Source organism: Papio anubis, chromosome 15, assembly GCF_008728515.1.
Source record: "Papio anubis isolate 15944 chromosome 15, Panubis1.0, whole genome shotgun sequence".
Taxonomy (NCBI): Eukaryota; Metazoa; Chordata; class Mammalia; order Primates; family Cercopithecidae; genus Papio; species Papio anubis.
In genome coordinates this window covers 27,464,930-27,485,719 of record NC_044990.1, presented here as the reverse complement: position 1 = coordinate 27,485,719, position 20,790 = coordinate 27,464,930, and the positions used below count along the sequence as shown (strand labels likewise).

General features: G+C 37.1%; 1 protein-coding gene across 2 annotated transcripts in view; it reads right to left on the bottom strand.

The window, feature by feature from the left end:
• Positions 1-20,790, bottom strand: part of FNDC3A (fibronectin type III domain containing 3A) — a 218,322-nt gene that overhangs the window by 123,461 nt on the left and 74,071 nt on the right. For both annotated transcript variants that reach the window (XM_003913872.4, XM_009191925.4), the window contains exon 3: positions 4,991-5,066. In XM_003913872.4, the coding sequence (XP_003913921.1) occupies positions 4,991-5,066 (76 nt within the window). The remainder of the gene's footprint in view (positions 1-4,990; positions 5,067-20,790) is intronic.

Genomic DNA, 20,790 nt, shown 5'->3' with positions numbered 1-20,790 from the left:
GAATGGAAAAGCAGCAAAACAGAAGACTACACTTTTAGATATTTAAGAGTGGTGCCTTATCCAAAAGGACATGAAATAAGGTACAGAACTAAGGGAAGACAGACATCAAATTCTGAAGAGGACTCAGAAAAAATGGTATGGGACAACAGAAAATGATCAAATCAAAACAACAATGTAGATATTTTTAATTCTTTTCATTAAAAATATGAAAACTGTATTTTCTGAAACAAATATTGAGCCAGGTGCAATTATCCATGTCTGTAATCACAGTGCTTTGGGAGGCTGAGACAGCAGGATTGCTTGAGCCCAGGAGTTTGAGAGTATCCTGGGCAACATAGTGAGACATCAACTCTATAAAAAATTAGCCAAGCATGGTGGCACACACCTGCAATCCTAACTGCTCAGAAGGCTAAGGCAGGAGGATCACCTAGGCCCTGGAGTATGAGGCTGCAATGAGCTATGGTTGTGCCACTCCACTCCAGCCTGGGTGACAGAGAGACCCTGTCTCTTAAAATAAAAACAAAAAACAAATAAATGTGGAAAAGTCCTTGTTTCTGGCCCACAGTGATTCTTCCCCACCCTCCACCTTTTTTTTCCTTTTTTTAGGGTGAAGGGAAGAGAGAGAAGTTCAGGAGTGTATTTGAAAGATTACATGTTATTATTTTATTGAACATTTCTAGATGATGTTTGTAGTAGGAAGACTTTTGGTTCAACAGGTACCACATATTTATACAACAATTCCATATTTTATTGCAATTTAGCAATTCCAATCTCTTTGTGGTTATTCAAATAAGTCAAGTCATTCTTTCTTTCTGTTGCTTTTGAACACTTTTTCCCTCTATCTAAAGTACCTTGAGACCCTTTGTCCATCTGGCCAACTGCCACTGTTCTTCGAGAAGCCTCATGTGTCACTTTCTCCTGGAATAAATTTTTCTTTACATGCCATTGAATGTAATTAGTAACCCTCCTTCTATGCTCCCATAACACCCTATGTATATCTCTTTTTATACTGTAACTGTTAATTTTTCCTTTTTTTCCCCTATGACACTGTTCTTGAATGTCAGGAACTTAGTTTTAGCTTTTCTTTGAATGTCCAGCAACTAGCACAGTATACCTCAGCAGATACTTAGAAAATTCATACAAAAAAATAATTAGCAATTTGTCTTTCCAGAATGTATGCTACATAGTAGAAAAAGTACTATATTGAACTCTGCCCATGACTAGCTGTAACTCACAAAATCTGAGCCTCCAATAAAATAAGGTAATTATTTAGATCTCTAAAGTTCTCTGTGATTCTCAACCTAGTTTTCATTTCTATATATTCTGAACAAGTAATAAAACTACTTTTAAAAGAATGATCTTTAATTCAAATGCTTATTAATTTACACAGCTCTTATCTCAATTTGTTAGGTTTTAATATAGAGATTTTAATGGTATAGTGGCCGTCAGAGAACAGCTTTCCTAACTTGAGGCTTTAGGGCTATAATGATCTATGTTTCTCTCAGCTTCACTGGTATATGATTTTCTTCCCTTAAGAATTTCTCTTTCTCCTTGTTATTCATAATCTCACTTTTTACCTAGATCCAGAGCTAGTCCATGAAGGGGCTTGCCATATGACAGAAACTAGTGATAGCAAAGTGGAAGAAAATGAACTCCAGAAGTTTTCTTGTCTTCTCTTGCTCAGAGTGAAGGCATATTGATTTTACAAAGACTTGACTTCAACTCCAGTTCCCTTGCTCACTACTATATTCCTTCTACCCATATTCCATCTTATAGTTTTGAACAGTCAAAAACACAAAGAGGGGAGGGCCTTCTTATTTTCTGTCTGGTTCCCTTTATTCTTTTCTGTGTTTTTAAAACCTCTACCTAATAATTTTAAAACAGTCTCCAATCTTACAATCTGTCATATGGAGAAAGGAATCTGTTTCCCACTGAAGCAGAGAAATGTGTCCTTGCCTAAAAATATCTTCCCATGGTGGTTAGTTCCTATAACTAAGATACTATTAGTATTATAGGCACATTATAAATTAGATAGGCGTTTTTGGTCCTGAACAAAGGTGTCACTGCCACATATAAAATCAATTTAATTGATTTACAGAGGTGGGGTTTAGAGATTGCAGTTACAAATTAACTTTTGAAATATAAGCTACTTATAATTCAGGGTCTGGTTATCCAATCATAAATAACAGTTTTTGTATTCTGAGTCACATTAAAACAGTAATGAGTATCTTCCTCTGCAAATGTGTTAGAAAAGATCAATGCTGTATTAGTTAAAATGTGTCCACAATAAACAATATCTATTGAAAACAACTTGAAAAGCAATGTACAAATAAACCTAGATGTGTGCTCTATTAGAAACTGTACCTCTATGAGGTACACAGAATACAATTATTTTCATAAAAACCTAACTGGCAAGTAAAGACAGGCAATGTTTATCACACTGCTTATAAATTACACTGCCTGGTATATTTAAGTCTATAATATGTGAACTCTTCCTATTTGTGAAATTGTCATAACTGCTGCACAAATTATTTAAATTAACTTAGAGAAATTTTAAAAAAAATTTTACTTTAAGTTCTGGGATACATGTGCACAACATGCAGGTTTGTTACATCGGTAAACATGTGCCATGGTGATTTGCTGCACCCATCAACCCATTATCTAGGTTTTAAGTCCTGCATGCTTTAGGTATTTGTCCTAATGCTCTCCCTCCCCTTGGCCCCTACCCTCCGACAGGCCCCAGTGTGTGAGGTTCCCTCCCTGTGTCCATGTGTTCAACTTAGAGAGAAATTTTTAACTCTCAGATATATAAGGTTTAAATATCAGGCTAAAAGTTTTAATTTTAATTACTGAGCTAATTACTTCTCTGAAAAGAGTTAGGTCTATTTCTTCTTTGATTAAACAGATTGGACAGCCTAGGTAAAACGGGGGAAAGACAGGAGGTTTGCCTGGGCTAGACAGTCTTGCTTTACACCAGTTGTCTTGAAGTAAGTGTTAGAGTCCTTTTACTCTATTCCAGTTTGAAAGATGACAAAGTATACAGACACCTCACCTCTAACGCTCTTTTTAAATTTAATTTTATTTTGAGACAGGGTCTCGCTTTGTTGCCCAGGCTGGAGTGCACTGGTATGACCATAGCTCACTGCAGCTTCAAATTCTTGGGCTAAAGCAATCCTCCAACCTTATCTCTTGCATAGTTAGGACAGCAGGCATGCGCCACTATGCCTGACTAAGTTTTAAATTTTTTGTAGAGACAGGGTCTTGTTATGCTGCCCAGTCTGGTCTCGTATTCCCAGTCTTAAGAGGTCCTCCTGCCTTATTCTCTCAAAGCACTGGGATTACAGGTGTGACCCACTGCACTTCTTCCTTTTTTAAACTAAAGCAATAACTATCAGTTAAGTACCCAATATATAGAAAGCCAAGAACTGAAGGGGATACAAAGAAATGTAAGAAATGGTATGTGTCCCCAAAGCGCTTAGACTTCAGTTGGCGAGACTGAATAAAAATTTTATGTTAAACAATACAAAATTTAAATAACTTTAAAAATACAACTAGAAGAAATATTACAAGATGGTGTAGTTATCTGGTAAATGAATGGTGCAATAATTGGTATGATAGGGTTTCACAGGTGATGGGGATCACTTCCTATTAACAATAACACTACAGCACTCACCATCACTTACTGGGTGCCTTACATGTCCCAGGCTGGTTTAAAGTACATTACATGCATATCAGGAACCCTCACAATTATCCTATAAGGTGTACTATTATTGACAGGAATGAGAATTTTACTGATGAGAAATGTACTTACAGAGGGCTGGGTACAGAGGCTCACATCTGTAATCCTAGCACTTTGGGAGGCTGAGGTGGGTGGGTCACCTGAGGTCAGGAGTTCAAGACCAGCCTGGCCAACATGATGAAACCCCATCTCTACTAAAAGTACAAAAATTAGCCTGGTGTGGTGGCAGGCGCCTGTAATTCCAGTCACTTGGGAGGCTGAGGCAGGAGAATCGCTTGAACCCAGGAGGCGGAGGTTGCAATGAGCCAAGATTGAGCCACTGCACTCCATCCAGACTGGGTGACAGAGTGAGACTCTGTCTCCAAAAAAAAAAACAAAAAACAGTACTTACAGAGGTTAAGTAACATGTACAAGGTCATGTAGCTAGTAAAACAGCAGAGCTGGGATTTAATCCTAGGTTCTCTCTTTTTAATTCCAAAGCCAGTCACCTTTTTATTGTTCTCAAATTCACACAGGAAGACGGTTCTCAATTGGAGTCAATTTTGTCCCTCAGGGAATATTTGGGGATATCCAGACTTTTCTATTTCTCATAAATGAAAGAGTGAGGGTGAGTGGCTAGTAGGCAGAGGCTAGGAATTGAACTAAACATCCTACAATTCACACAACAGTCCCCCTGACCAAAGAACTGCCTGACCCAAAAGTCAACAGTACTAAGGAAATGTTCACTAAACAAAGACTTTCCAAAAAACCTGTTAAAGTTGGGACTGCAGCTCAGTCTTGAAGCACAGGTAGGATCTGAATTGGGGGCGCGGGGGACAGTGGTGATAATGGTGAATTCTAGATAAGGGAAACAGAACACATAGCACAAGATAGCTTCAAAAGACAGTGAATAAGCCTCTTAGAAAAACTGAAGAAAAGCAATTTGAAGGGGAAGTGGGAACAAGACTAAAAAGCTGAAATGATCTTTTTGAAAAACGAAGACACCTGGACTAGATTTGATAAAGATTTCTGAACAGGGAAGAGACATGAACAATATAACATATCAAGAATGATCAAAATAATCAGGAAACCAGGGCAAAGAGATTAGTTAGAATGATACTGTAATACTTAAATGCTAAGATATCAGAGTTTATGCTTTTGTGTGGTGGTAGTGAGAAAGAAGAAAGAAACCATAGGCATACACACTACTATGTATCATAAATTTTTGTGGTTTTTTGGTCTCAAATGATTATTCTCAATTACCATTCTTACCTGTAATGCACTGAAACTGTCCATCTTCTCTTCTTATTGTAAATGCTTCTCCCGGGTTAACTTGTACCAGAATAACCTTAAAAATGAGAGGAAGAAGTATTAATCAAAACAAACAAAAAAAAGCAAATCAGAACATAAAAGTAGTAACAGAGCAGATGTGAGCTATTTAACCTTATGAAACTGGGAAGGAAAATGGGGATTACACATTTAAGACGCTGGTTTGCTAAAAAAATATTACATCACTTTTCTGGAGGTTAGACTTAAGCCAAAAGTAAAGGGAATAAAAAAAGAAGAAAGTGACACACTTTCATTGGAAAGAAAAGTCAATAAGCTTCACTCTGAAACAAAGACAGAGTCAAACCACAGAATATTTAGATCATCTAAGCGAGTTTATCAGTTGCTAAGTATCATGTTTTTCTAAAGACAAAATATAAACTGATAGGTAGAGCATGAGTTGATCATATCTGAATTAGTATCACATCTTAAGTTATATCCAAGAATGTGTTAAATGTATTCCACCATTTTAAGTAGTCTTCTTTTTATTATAAGGGTAATACATACCAATTTTACAACATTTGAAAAACAGAGAAAAAAACAGAAACCTGGAGAAAAAAAACTAAAGTCCTGCTATCCTAAGATACACATTGTTAACATTCTGATAAACTTATTAGTCTTATTCTGCACAGGATTAATTCCCCCCTAAATTCTAGACATAAGATATTCAATTCTCAATCCTTTTTAAAGTTCAATATTATTCAAAAAAGACTTTGAAGTTATTATTGAAAATATTCCATCAAAAGATTACACCATAAACGACTGAACCATTCCCCTAACTTAAGGAATTTAGGTAGTTTTCAATTTTACCATTATTGTGAACAATGCTGCAGTGAGCGTTTTGGTATGTAGTTTTCACCTCTCTACAGCTAGTATTGTTTCCTTGTGATAGATTCCCAAACACGGAATTTTGGTGCTTGTTGCTAAACTACCTTTTAAAAGGGTTTTACTACTTCACGAGGTAACTCAGGAATAGAAAACCAAACATCATGTGTTCTCACTCATAAATGGGAGCTAGCTAAGCTATGACGATGCAAAGGCATAAGCATGACATAATGGACTTTGGGGATGGGGAGAGGGGAGTGTGAAGGATAAAGGACTACAAATTGGGTACAGTGTATACTGCTCAGATGATGGGTGCACCCAAATCTCAGAAATCATCACTAAAGAACTTATTCATGTAATCGAACACCACCTGTTCCCCAAAAACCTATGGAAATAAAAAGTAACAGAGTTTTATAATACTACTTCGAATGCCCTCTGACAGTCTATGAGAACACCCTTTTACTACATTGTTTGCAACCCTGAAAATTACAGTTTTAAAATCTTTGCTGCCTTGATAGATGAAAATAGGATATTAAAATAAGAGTATCCCTTATCCAAAATGCTTGGACCAAAAATGTTTCCGATTTTGGATTTTTTTTTATTAAGGAGTGTGTGTGTGTGTGTGTGTGTGTGTGTGTATACATATATATATATAATCAGATATTTTGGGGATAAGACCCAAGTCTAAACACAAAAATCATTTATGTTTCATATATACCTGATACACATAGCATGAAGGTAATTTCATACAATATTTTAAATAATTTTTTGCATAAAACAAAGTTTTGACTGTGTTTTGATTGCAACCTGTCATATGACCTGTCACATGAGGTTGGGTGTGGAATTCTCCACTTGTGGCATCATGTTGCTGCTCAGAAAGTTTCCAATTTTGGAGCATTTTGGTTCATCAGATTAGGGATGCCGAACCTGTACTACTGTTTTAATTTACACTTCTTTGTTATGTCTAAGTTTGTTACTAGCTCTTTTGTAAATTACCTGCATGTGTAATCTTGCCTCTTAATCTTTTGGGTTTTTAAGTGTTTTTAATGATTTGTATGAACCCATAATAATATTGTACTATAATATGTTGCAAATATTTTTCTTTTTGTTTTCTCCCTTTTACTTTCTTGTAGCCAATGTTATTTATTGTTTTCCTTTGTGTTATCTTCTAGTGCTTCCATATTTAACTTCACCTACAGCTGTGCTGTCCAATGATAACCAAGAGTCACGTGGCTATCAAGCACCTGAAATGTAGCTAGTTTGTATGGAAATGTGCTCTAAGTGTGAAATAAACACTGGATTTCAAAGGCTAAGTACATCTAGCCAGAGAAATTAAGCAAGAGGCAGAAATAAAGAGCATCCAAAGAAGAAAAGAAGTCAAATTATCCTTGTTTGCAGACAACATGATCGTATTATACTTAGAAAAACCTAAAGACTCCACCAAAATACTCTTAGAACTGATAAATTTAGTAAAGGTGTAGGGCACAAAATCAACATACAAAAATCAGCAGTATTAGCTGGGCATGGTGGCTTATGCCTGTAATCACAATACTTTGGGAGGCTGAGGTGGGAGGATTGCTTGAACCCAGGAGATTGAGACTAGCTTGGGCAATATAGCAAGACCTCACCTGCAATTAAATAATAATTACTATTTTTAAAACTCAGTAGTGTTTCTACACATGAACAACAATCAATATGAAAAAGAAATCAAGAAGGCAACCTAATTTATAATAGCTACAAAAAAACAAAACAAAACAAAACAAAACGTAGGAATACATTTAACCTAAGAAGTAAAAGATCTCTACCAGGCAAACTATAAAACTATAAAACGGCATGGTGCTAGAATAAAAACAGACATAGAGATCAATAGAACAGAACAGAGAACCTAGAAATAAATCTATGCACTTACAGCCAACTCATTCTTTTTTTAACTTTTTAACTCTTACTTTTTTCTATCTTTTCACTTAGCCTTGACATGAAACTCAATAACCAATTCATTTTCATCAAAGGAATCAAGAACATATAGTGGGGAAAGAACAGTCTTTTTAGTAAATAGTGCTCAGAAAACTGGTTTTCTCTTAGGCAGAAGAATGAAACCAGAATCCCGTATTTCAACATATACAAAATCAGCTCAAAATGGCTTAAAGATTTAAATGTAAGACCTAAAAATAAAAACTCCTAGAAAAAACATTGGGAAAATACTAAAGGACCATGGTCTGGGCAAATATTTTTTTGTGTAAGACTTCAAAAGCACAGGCAACAAAAGCAAAAATAAAGTGGGATTATGTCAAGCTAAAAAGCTTTTGCACGGCAAAGGAAAAGGAAACAATCAACAAGGTAGCTGGACATGGTAGCTCACACCTATAATGCCAGCACTTTGGGAAGCTGAGGCAGGAGAATCACCTCACCCCAGGAGTTTGAGACCAGCCTGGGCAACATAGTGAGACCCCATCTTAAAAACAAATAGAAACGAAATGAAGAGACAACCCATAGAATAGAAGAAAATATCTGCAAACTTTCTATCTGGCAAGGCATTAATAACTGGAATATGTAAGGCTCTCAAATGACTCAACAGCAAAAAATAAATAAATAAAATAAAATAAATTCAGATTTAAAAACAGGCAAAAGATCTGAGTAGACATTTCGCAAAAGAAGACATACAAATGGCCAACGGGTATATGAAAAAAATGCTCAACATCACTAATCATCAGGGAAATGCAAATCAAAACCAAAATGAGATATTATCTTAACCCAGTCAGAATGGCTATTACAAAAACGTCAAAAAATAACAGATGTGGGGAGGATGCAGAGAAAGGAGAATGCTCTTACATGTTGGTAGGAATGTAAATTATTATAGCCATTATGGAAAACAGTATGGAGGTTCCTCAAAACACAAACAACAGAACTACTGTATGACCCAGCAATCCCACTGCTGAGTATATATCCAAAAGAAAGGAAATCAGTATATCAAAGAGATATTTGTATTCCCATGTTTATTGCAGCACTATCCACAATAGCCAAGATATGGAATCAACCCAAGTGTCCATCAATGGATGAATGGATAAAGAAAATGTGGTATACATACACAATGAAATATTTTTCACCCATGAAAAAGAACAAAATCCTAGCTGGGGAACAGTGGCTCACTCCTGTAATCCCAGCACTTTGGGAGGCTGAGGTGGAAAGACTGGTTGAGCTCAGGAGTTCAACCTGCTCAGGCCAGCTTGGGCAACAGAGTGAGACTTCATCTCTACAAAAAATTAAAGAAAAAAAAAACCCGGTATGGGGGCACATGCCTGTAGTTTCAGCTACTTGGGTGGCTGAGGCAGGAGGAATGCTTGAGCTCAGGAAGTCAAGACTGTAGTGAGTTACGACGGCACCACTGCACTCCAACCTGGGCAATAAAGTGAGACCCTGTCTCAAAAAAAAAAAGAAAAAAACAAAAGAAAAAAAAGAAATCCTGTCATCTGCAGCAAAACGGATGGAAATTGAGGTCATTATGTTCAGTAAAATAAGCTAGGCATAGAAACATAAATATCGCATGTTCTCACTCATATGTGGGAGCTAAAAAAGTGGAACTAAAGGACGTAGAGAATAGAACCGTGGTTGCTGGAGGTTGGGAAGGTGGGTGTGAGATTGAGAAGAAATTAGTTAATAGGTACAAAATTACAGTTAGATAGAAATAATACCTTCTAGTATTTGATAGTAAATACCTTATAGTTACTACTTTATTATGTATTTAAAAGTAGCTAGAAGAATTGTCGTGTTTCCAAAACAAAGATAAATGTTTGAGATGACAGATATCCCAATTATCCTGATTTGATCATTGGACATTGTATACATGTATCAAAATATCACATGTATCTTTAAAAATACATTAAAAACCCTAAGGCTTAGTATTAAAAAACTTTGGTACTTCATATTTTTATATTGATTACATGTTGAAACAATATTCTGGACATACTGGGTTAAAACGTTATAATTAATTTTTCCTGTTTTTCATTTTTAAACATGGCTACTAAAAAATTTAACACTACTTATTAGCTGGGCATGGTGGCAGGCGCCTGTAACCCCAGCTACTCAGGAGGCTGAAGCAGGAGAACTGCCTGAACCCAGGAGGCGGAGATTGCAATGAGCCAAGGTCATGCCATTGCACTCCAGCCCAGGTGACAGTGCGAGACTCTGTCTCAAAAAAATAAATAAATAAAAATAAATTTAAAAAAAAACACTACTCATGTGGCTTGCATTATATTTCCATTAGGTAACACTGATCCAGAGGTTTGGTAAGTACTAGTTCCTATTTTTCCTAGTTTTTATATAATTTAATTGCTTATATTTATTTCTTTGATGTATCTAAAATTTATCTGGAAGACTCAAAAGTATTTTTTTCCCTTGAGAGTTAACCAGTACAATTTGCTAAATTTAGGATACTTTCTTTTGCTTGCAATATACTATTTTGGCCTATCTCACTCATACTAGTATCTGCTCTAGCAAAAGTATCTTTGGAAATATGTTTTAATAATTTTAAGCAGTGTAACTTTGGATTTCTGATGGTGTACCTCAATTATTACTCCTCTTGTCAAACGCTTCTTTGATATTGACTAGTGAGAGAAGTGCTATAATAGGGGCAGTAAAATACTATCAAAGCACTGAAGATTGAATATGTAAATTAGTCTGTTACCTGAGCACTTGTGTGTACATGTATGTATGTTTGTATGTTTAATGCCTTTTTAGAGTATGTAAAATTTAAGCTGAGTCTTGAAGACTCATTAGGAATTGGCTAGGCAAGAAGAGTGGAAGACCTAGAGAAGAGTAAGTGCAAAGCACAAGGACTGGAAATGACATGAAATTTACTGTGTTCAATGAACCAAAAGAAATTCTGGAGTTCCATACGGTTGGAGCATGGGGGTGGGGGAACACAGGGGAAGGGTGAGAAATATAGTAAGCAGTAGATACGAACCAGGTGATGAAGGGCCTTGTGAGCCATTTTAAGGACAATGAAAAGTTTTACTTAAGCAGGGTAGTACCACAGAGGATTAACTCAGGAGGCCACCGTCATCTAGGTAGGTTCCTTTAAAGATATTAATTTCTACTTTTAACTTGTATCATTTCCTTTGTTCTCCTTAGGCTGACTTTGTTGTTTTTTCTAATCTTTTCAGTTGAATACTCATTTCATTCTCTTCTTAATCTACATTTAAGATTATGAGTTTTACTTAAATCAGCTTAACAATGTAGAGTATTTTCAGTACATTTCTTTTTAACTTTTATTTTAGGTGCAGGGTACATGTGCAGGTTTGTTACATAAGTAAACTGATGTCACGGGGGTTTGTTGTACATATTATTTTGCAACCCAGGTACTAAACCTAGTACCCAATAGTTATTTTTTTTCTTCTCCTCTTCATCCTCCCACCCTCCACCTTCAGGTAAGCCTCAGTGTCTGTTGTTCCCCTCTTTATGTCCATGTGTTCTCATCATTTAGCTCCTACTTATAAGTGAGAACATGTTGTATTTGTTTTCTGTTCTCGCATTAGTTTTCTTAGGATAATGGCCTCCAGCTCCATCCATGACCCTGCAAAGGACACAATCTCATTCCTTTTTATGGCTGCATAGTATTCCATGGTGTATACGTACCACATTTTCTTTACCTAGTCTGCCACTGAGAGGCATTTAGGTTGATTCCATGTTTTGGCTATTGTGAATAGTGTGGAAATGAACGCATGCATGCATGCGTCTTCCTGACATAACAGAACAATTTGTATTCTTTTGGGCATATATCCAGTAATGGGACTGCTGGGTCAAAAAGTAATTCTGTTTTCAGCCCTTTGAGGAATCACTACAATGGTTGATTTCACAATGGTTGATTTATCACTATTTTTTAGATTTTCTGCTATTCTGTTCTTGATCTCCTTTGCGATCCGATAACTGTTTATTTATTTATTTTTTATAGACGTGTATCACTCTGTTTCCTAGGCTGGAGTACAATGGTGCCATCACAGTTCACTGCAGCCTTGACCTCCTAGGCTCAATCTATCCTCCCATCGTTGCCTCCAGGGTAGTTGGGACTACAGGTGCACACCACTACACCTGGCTAAACTGTGTGTGTGTGTGTGTGTGTGTGTGTGTGTGTGTGTGTATACATATATATAATTTTTTTTTTTTAAATAAAGATGGGGTTTTGCCATGTTGTCCAGGCTGGTTTCAAACTCCTGGCCTCAAGCGATCCGCCCACCTCGGCCTCCCAAAGTGCTGGGATTACAGGAGAGCCACCATGCTTGGCCTGTAAAACATACTTACAATTTTGAAAGTAGGCTGAAGGATGCTCCTTTTGCTTTTATTTCCAACACATTTTTAATGATTCTAACAAATCTATGGTTCTTAAAATTTTTAAACCATTCCATCTTTTCCACCCTTTTTCTAATTAGTGATAAAATTTTATAGTGGTGGTGAATTACTGTAGGATGTTACTTGAGACCAGCATGTAGATAAAGCACAAGAGTTCTTAACCTGGGGGTCACAGATGGGATTCAAAGGATTTGTAAACAACCCAGATTGGTATATAAAACTTTCTGTAGATATTACAATTTCTGAGCACTGTTTTCATCAGATTTTTAGAGGCCCAAGACCCAAAGTAGATTAAGAACTATTAGGACAGAGGAAATCAAGAAGAAATGATTGAATTAACCCATTTATGCCAGAGGTGTAAGGTTTCTTTTTGAAAAATCAGAACTTGGCGATGACCTTGAGCAGTAGGATATAAATAACTCCCACAAGCTTAGCATTCCAATAATGGTACACTAGGCATAAACGGGTTAATAAAATCATGGCTAAACTACCTAAATATCTTTGCTTTACATCCACTTTACCCTATGGATACAATGAGTCCTCAAAATTCTGTATTTTGACCAAGCTATTAATACTTGTTGCTGAGGTTATCCAGGCAGAATGCCAAACCAACAATCTGCTCAAAGAGAGAAGGATAAAGAGGGAAATTAGAGAGGGAATTAAGAAATGCAAAAGACACTGCTCTAATGTTATTAGTTGATAGACAAATCAGAGATATTTAAAGAATAAATGTAGGCACATCTTACATATCCTTGAAGAATAAAGAAAGTATTATAATTAAAATCTACAATAACCCAAAAGCAATTTTTTTTAAACTAAAAATTTTCAGTTCTTCCCTCATCTGACCTTTTAGCAGAATAGCCAATTAACAGCATGATACAATCCTTTGGCTTTCCAGGTTACAATTTATTACTTCTTTACCCATCTCATCATGTCTGTTATAAGCCAGTCTAGTCCAGTCAAACATTCCTTCCTGCCTCTACACTTTTGTCCATAAAGTCTTCTCTGAGGTAATTAAAAAATAGACTGTTTTATGAATTAACATGCAAGAATATACAGATGCAAAACAATGCTATTCTCATATGAATGGGTTTGGTGGAGGGGCAAAAAGGAATAGTCATTATGAATATAAGCTTTGAGGGTGGTGGGGGGAAAGGAGAGGGATAGCATTAGAAGAAATACCTAATGCAGATGACGAGTTGATGGGTGCAGCAAATCACCATGGCACGTGTATACCTATGTAACAAACCTGCACATTCTGCACATGTATCCCAGAACTTAAACTATATATTTTTTAAAAATGTTGTTTAGAAAATAATAATAATATAAGCTTTGAAGTACCTCTAATCTCAACTTTCAATGTGCTTCACCACTTAATAGCAATTTTTAACTTTGGGTATGTTACTTAAGTCTTTGTCGCCTAGTCTGAAAACGGAGATCTATAATGATTTTGCCACAGGTCTGCTGAAGGATTAACAGGTATTATATATGTAAAACATATAGCACAGTGTGCCATACACAGTAAGCAGCAGTAAGTGAAGCCTATTATATTTCTTCAGTAAGTGTTTCTTGGGCACCATAAATACCAGATACTCTTTAGGTTATCTAGCAATTAACTATATGGGTGAGAGATCTATTCTAGAGGACTCAGAAGTACTGAAACTGCTTTTTTCTATATTGCCTTGAGAGTTTAGTTCAGAAGTCACAAATGAAAAAGTCTTACTATTTTATTCTTTGTCTCTGACTCAAAATCTTATCTACTATGCTTGGCTCCAAATGACTATTTTAATAACCAAAATGAATACAGGAATACAGCTTTTTTAGAATTTTCAAAGGTATTTATAATTCGGCATTTTCCTACTCATCCAACCATGTCTGCCAAATGAACTGATAGAACTCTGAAAGAACAAAGAATTTTGTCACTGAGATACCCAAAACAATGTACTACAGTACTTATTACATACTCAAAAAATATTTTTTGAGTAGGAGAATAAGCAAATGAGTAACATTTGCTTAGCATAAACTTGAATGTTTTTAGAACTCTATCATACTGACCAGACAACTTTAAATCATTTTCACAAGCTGCTTGGCCTTATACTCTAATTTTAGTATTTCTTATAAATGTCTAAGAAAATAAATCTTTTACAAATGAAGAATTATTCTCATATTTTACTATGTATTAAGTTATCAAACTGGGATACAGTCATGGAAATACACAACGTAAATGAAATAAGAGTAAAAGGTACCCTCTGTCCCCTTATTCAAGTCCAGAAACCATCATGTTCAATCATAAAACCATTATGTTTATCTTTCCAGAAGGTTACTATGCACACAGAAATACCAGCCTCCCCTAATACACACCATTTTCTTTAAACACAAGATCTTACTAGACATATATATTCAGCAAAAATTCACTGAAATCCAACCATGTAGTATATCTTGTTCTAGGCTGATATAGGTGAACAAGAGAAGCAGAACCCATCCCCTTTTGGATGATACATTCTGATGGAAAAGTGGCAATAAACAGACAAACAGGTATGTAACATAAATTAGGAAGTGTGGTTACACTGGTGGTCCCCAGTGAATCACACCTCTTGGTATTACATATTGTACAGTCCTCAATACTAACTCTGGGTTTGGCCATGTGACTTGGTTTTCATAAGCACTTAGACACTGGGCCCTGTGACTCTTGGAAAGTTCCCTCCTGGGTTCCTGAGCTACCATGTAAAGAGGGTTCAGATACTCTGCTGAAGATCCCACAAAGATGGGGAAAGAGAGCTGCCTGACCAGCCCATTGCAGGTTTTTAGCTCCTGTTGACTCTATATGTCTTTAAGTAGGTGAGTAACTCTAGGCAAGACCAGTGGAAAGACTGCTCAGTTGAGCTCTGCTCAGAGAGCAGAAATGGAGCAAATAAATGGTTGTTGATTTGAGGCACTAAGTTTTGAGTTGGTTTTTTATACAACAACAGATAAGTGAATCAGAAATTGAAAAGTATGATGAATTTTTTCACTCATACAACTTTCCAAAGCAGTATACATACAGACCTACTCATTCATTATAACATACCGTAAGCAGACACAGAAGGTCTCCAGGGACTACAGGAATTTAATAAACATGAACAGTCAGCTTGCTTTATAGCCTCCTGACTTGCAACCTGTTTTTTCCCAAACCCCGTATGTTACGTGGTCATCTAGTCGGTTGGAATCAGCTACTGACAGACCCCAGCAACTTACAGATGAACCCAAGTGAACTTTCCGCCTCACCATGCTATAAAGTCTGCATCCCAGGGGGAGTTATAGCATCATTATCATTACATGCAACCTATGTGCTGGCATAACGACTGACTGTGTCTGCACCACTTGGGCCCCTCCTCTATATGTGATGACGTATCCTCTCCCTTCTCCACTGACCCATGAAATCTTCCTGTCACTCTCCCTCAGGGCGACACTGCTTTGGAGAATACTCTCAGTGATCTCTTTCCTTGTGATATGTAATAAAACTTCTATTGGTCAAAACCTGCGTTTTTGTGGACACTTGTTTGTTGCTTGCTAGGTGAACAACCCCGCTTTTTTGAGGCGGGGGGCAATATTTCTATATTTATCAGCAATCTTGACTTCTTTTTCCACAGACTACTTTTTTTTTTGAGACGGAGTCTTGCTCTGTCACCCAGGCTGGAGTGCAATGGCACAATCTCGGCTCACTGCAACCTCCACCTCCCAGGTTCAAGCGATTCTCCTGCCTCTGCCTCCCAAGTAGCTGGGATTACAGGCGCTTGCCACCATGCCTGGCTAATTTTTGTATTTTTAGTAGAGACGGAATTTCACCATGTTGGTGAGACTGATCTCAAACTTCTGACCTCATGATCCGCCTGCCTCGGCCTCCCAAAGTGCTGAGATTACAGGCATGAGCCACCGCGCCTGGCCTCCACAGTCTATTTATTGATATCCTGTACCTGTTTTTCAACTGGGTTGTTTGAATTTCTTCCACTGATTTGTAAAACAGTCCTTTGTATGCCAATGAAATGAGCCCTTTGCCATAATATGTAACACAGATACTTTCTCCAGTTTTTTCAAATAAAAAAATTTGTTTTGCTACACCGGAGTTTTACATTTTTAAGTAGAAGAATTATTGTATCAATATGTTTTCCTTTATAGCTTCTGGGTTTCATTTTATGCTGCTGAGAAAAGAAAAACAGCTCAGAGCAGTCTGAGTTATGTGAGGCATGTAAAATTTATCAGGCCCAGAGAGACGTAAGTATGGGACTTCAGTCACACCCTATGTGCCCATGCCCAGGGGCAATTGTTTAAAGATATTTTGTTCCTGACTAACTGACTCACCCATTATCTTCATTTTCTTGGAATTTGTGATACAAGGAATAATGTATAGGCAATCAATAGCTTATGTTACATTAATGTAATTTCTTGGAAACAATTTAGGAATTGCTTCCTTTCATTTCAAAACCTAATTGTAACTGCTGCTAATTGGAGTCTACATTCAGGGCTACTTGAATCCACGCTCCTGGGTTACAATCCTCGACCCTGGCCCAAATAAGCCCTACTTACATGAATTTTGCCTCAGTTTCTTCCTTTTAGGTCAACACTATAAAGGACTTTATATTACAAGATTGTTTTAAAAAAAAAACTTATCCAAATGTTTTTAGTATATTTAGAGTTTCTTTCCTTTTAAAAACATATTTACATCTATGCTAAATCCAGAAGTTTTATTTGTATAGAAAATGAGTTATAGATTTGGCTTTAATGTTAGGAAACATTAGCTCATTGTCTAACTTGCCAAAATTTCGTATCTACTGTATTCTCCCACAGTGCTTAGCAATGTAGTATAGTTAAGCAAGAAATGTTCATACTTACTGGATCAAATCCTATCATGTACTAGTTGTGCTGCGGAATTCTATAAATTACTAATAATTTCTGTAACAAAATCATTCACTATATAAAGTTGAGAAAAAGAAATAAAACTAAGAAAACAAACATGACATATATAAAACTGATATTATGTAAAAATGAAGACAAACAGACCTATTTTAAGTTAAAATATCCAGGGAAATAGTAGGAGGTGAAATGTATTCATTTATGTAAAAATATTTTCTTAAACAGTTACTGTGTGGCACACACTCTTGCAGGTACTGTGGACACCAAAAGAAGAAAAAACATCACAGTCCAAGGCATCAAGGAGTTCCCAGTCTAGGAAGAAAACAGACAAGTACTCAGCCAATTAACTTATAGTGTAACAAGTGGTATACTAGGAATATGAGCAATGCATTATAAGCATCCACTCAATCTAGGATGATCAGGGAAGATTCCTGCAGGAGATGATAAACTACACAGAATTCAAAGGGACAAGCAGAAGTTTGCAAGATAAAGACAGGAAAAGGAAACTTCAAGGAGAGGGCGCACATAATGTGTATAAAGTCATGAGGGTGAAAGAGAATGTGAGCAATCTGAATAATAAGAATTAGTGTGGCATAGCTAACATTTAAGCTAGTTTGAGAAATGTGATGGGAAAAGATAAGATTGGAAAGATAAACGGGCTGAATCATAAAGATCCTTAACTAGTAAGCTAAAGAGTTCAATTGTTAACCTTCAGGCAACACTATTAAACAGGAAAGGGTCATATCCAAAATCATTTTTACCCCAATTTATTTTGAAAATTTTTAAACCTATAGAAAAAACGCAAGAATGGTTCAATTAGCACCCACGTAACCTTCACCTAGATTCACCAATTAATGTGTTGCCACATTTGCCCACTCTCACTCTGTTTGCTAAATGGTTTTAGAGTACCTGGGTGGTGTAAGGTTTGACCATTTGGTTAAGATAGTATCTTTCAGATGTCTGTATTAGAAAGGCACAGTTTCCCTTTGATAGTGATAATCAACAGGGTGATAACTTTGAGGCTTTGTGAATATTCTTGTCCCTGGCAATCCTTCAAACAACAGTTTCAGCAATTACTAAATCAATTATTACTATGGGGACTGTAAAATGGTGATTTTAAAACATCATTCTTTTTACATGTATTAGTCAGCATTCTTCTCCAAGAGTCTTTTGCTGGGTGTGGTACCTCATGCCTGTAATCTCAGCCAACTGGGAGGGTGAGGCAGGAGGATCACTTGAGGCCAGGAGTTTGAGACCAGTCTGGGCAACACAACAGGACCCTATGAGAAGGAAGGAAAGAAGGAAGGAAGGAAGGAAGGAAGGAAGGAAGGAAGGAAGGAAGGAAGGGAGGGAGGGAGGGAGGAAGGGAGGAAGGGAGGGAGGGAGGGAGGAAGGGAGGGAGGGAGGAAGGAAGGGAGGGAGGGAGGGAGGGAGGGAAGGAAAGAAGGAAACAAGGAAAGAAGGAAAGAAAGAAAGAGAGAGAGAAGGAAGGAAGGAAGGGAGGGAGGGAGGGAGGGCGAGCCAAGCATGGTTGTGCAAGCCTGGAGTCTCAGCTACTTAGGAGGCTAGGACAGGGGGATTACTTGAGTCCAGGAGTTTGAGGCTGCAGTGAGTTATGATCATGCCACTCTACTCCAGCCTGAGTGACAGAGTGAGATCTTGTCTCTAAAACAAACACAAGCCCCCTCTTTCAATTTTAATTTTTTTTAGTCTCAATATAGACTGATGGATTCTTTTAAAAATCAATGTTATAAGCAATTTCTTAACTATTAACATTTTTATTGAGGTGAAATTCATATGACATAAAATTAACCATATTAAAGTGTAACCTTCAGTGGCATTTGATACATTCACAATGTTGTGCAATCATCACCTCCATGTATACTTCCAAAACATTTTCATTACTCAAAAGAAATTCCAATGCCTATTAAGCAGTCACTCTACATTCTGCCCTATTCCGAGCCGCTGGTAATCACCAATCTGCTTTCTATCTCTATGTATTTACCCATTTTGGATGTTTAATATAAACAAAATCATACAATATGTGATCTTTTGTGACCTGGCTTCTTTCACTCAGCACAATGTTTTCAAGGTTCAACCAAGTTGTAGCACACATCAGCACTTTTTTTTTTTGTCTGTTTGAGACAGAGTCTCGTTCTGCCACCCCGGCTGGAGTGCAGTGGCACAATCTCGGCTCACTGCAACCTCTGCCTCCTGGGTTCAAGCAATTCTCTTGCTTCAGCCTCCCGAGTAGCTAGGACCACTGGCATATGCCACCACACCTGGCTAATTTTTGTATTTTTAATGGAGATGGGGTTTCACCATGTTGGCCAGGCTAGTCTAGAACTCCTGACCTCAGGTGAGCCGCACACCTCGGCCTTCCAAAGTGCTGGGATTACAGGCATGAGCCACCTGCCCGGCCTCAGCATTTCCTTTTTATGGCTAAATAACATTCCATTGTATGAATATACCATAATTTGTTTATCCATTCAAATGATGACATACATTTAGGCTATTTCCACCTTCTGGCTATTTAGAATAGTGCTGCTATAAACATTCATGTACAAAAGTATTTCAGTACTTGTTTTCAATTCTTTTGGATATACACGTAGGAGTGGAATAACTGAGTCATATGGTACTTCTTATGTTTAGCTTTTTGAGGAACCACCAAACTTTTCCATTGAGGCTGCACCATTTTATGTGCCTAACAAAAATGTATAAGGATTCCACTTATTCTATATTCTTGCCAGTTTGTTATTCCATTTTTTAATTATATCTATCCTAGTGAGCATAATGTATCTCTTGGTTTTGATTTGCATCTCCCTAATGACTAATGACGTTGAGCATCTTTTCTTGTGTTTGCTGGCCACTTCATCTTCTTCGGAGACAAGTTTTTTCAAGTCATTTGCCTAATTTTAATTGTACTGGCTTTTTCTGTGTAACAGTTCTTTATATATTGTGGATACCATACCCTTAAGAGATAAGAGATACATGATTCCCAAATAGTTTCTATAGGCCAGGTGTGATGGTTCATGCCTGTAATCCCAGCACTTTGGGAGGGCAAGGTGGGAGGATCACTTGAGGTCAGGAGTGTGAGACCAGCCTGGCCAACATGGTAAAACCCTGTCTCTACTAAAAATACAAAAATTAGCCAGGCATGGTGGCAGGTGCCTGTAATCCCAGCTACTTGGGAGGCTGAGGCAGAAGAATCACTTGACCCAGGAGGCAGAGGTTGCAGTGAGCCATGATCACACCACTGCACTCCAGCCTGAGCAACAGAGCAAGAGCTCCATCTCAAAACAAACAAACAACATTTTGTTTCTATCATTCTACAGACTGTCTTTCACATCTCTGACAATGTTCTTTGGTGCACAAAAATTTATAATTTCAATGAAGTCCAATTTGTCTAATTTTGTTCCTTGTGCTTTCGGTGTCATATTTAAGAATCCACTGTCAAATCCAAGGTCATGAAGATTTACCCCTATGTTGTCTTCTAAGAGTTCTATAGTATCAGCTTTTATATTCATGTTGCTGATCCATTTCAGTTAATTTTTTTGTATATGATGTGAGGCAGGGGCCCAACTTCATTCTTTTGCATGCAGATATCCAGTTGTCCTAGCATCATCATTTCTTGAAGACTATTCTTTCCCCATGGAATCATCTACAGGTACTTGTATCCTGACATGTAT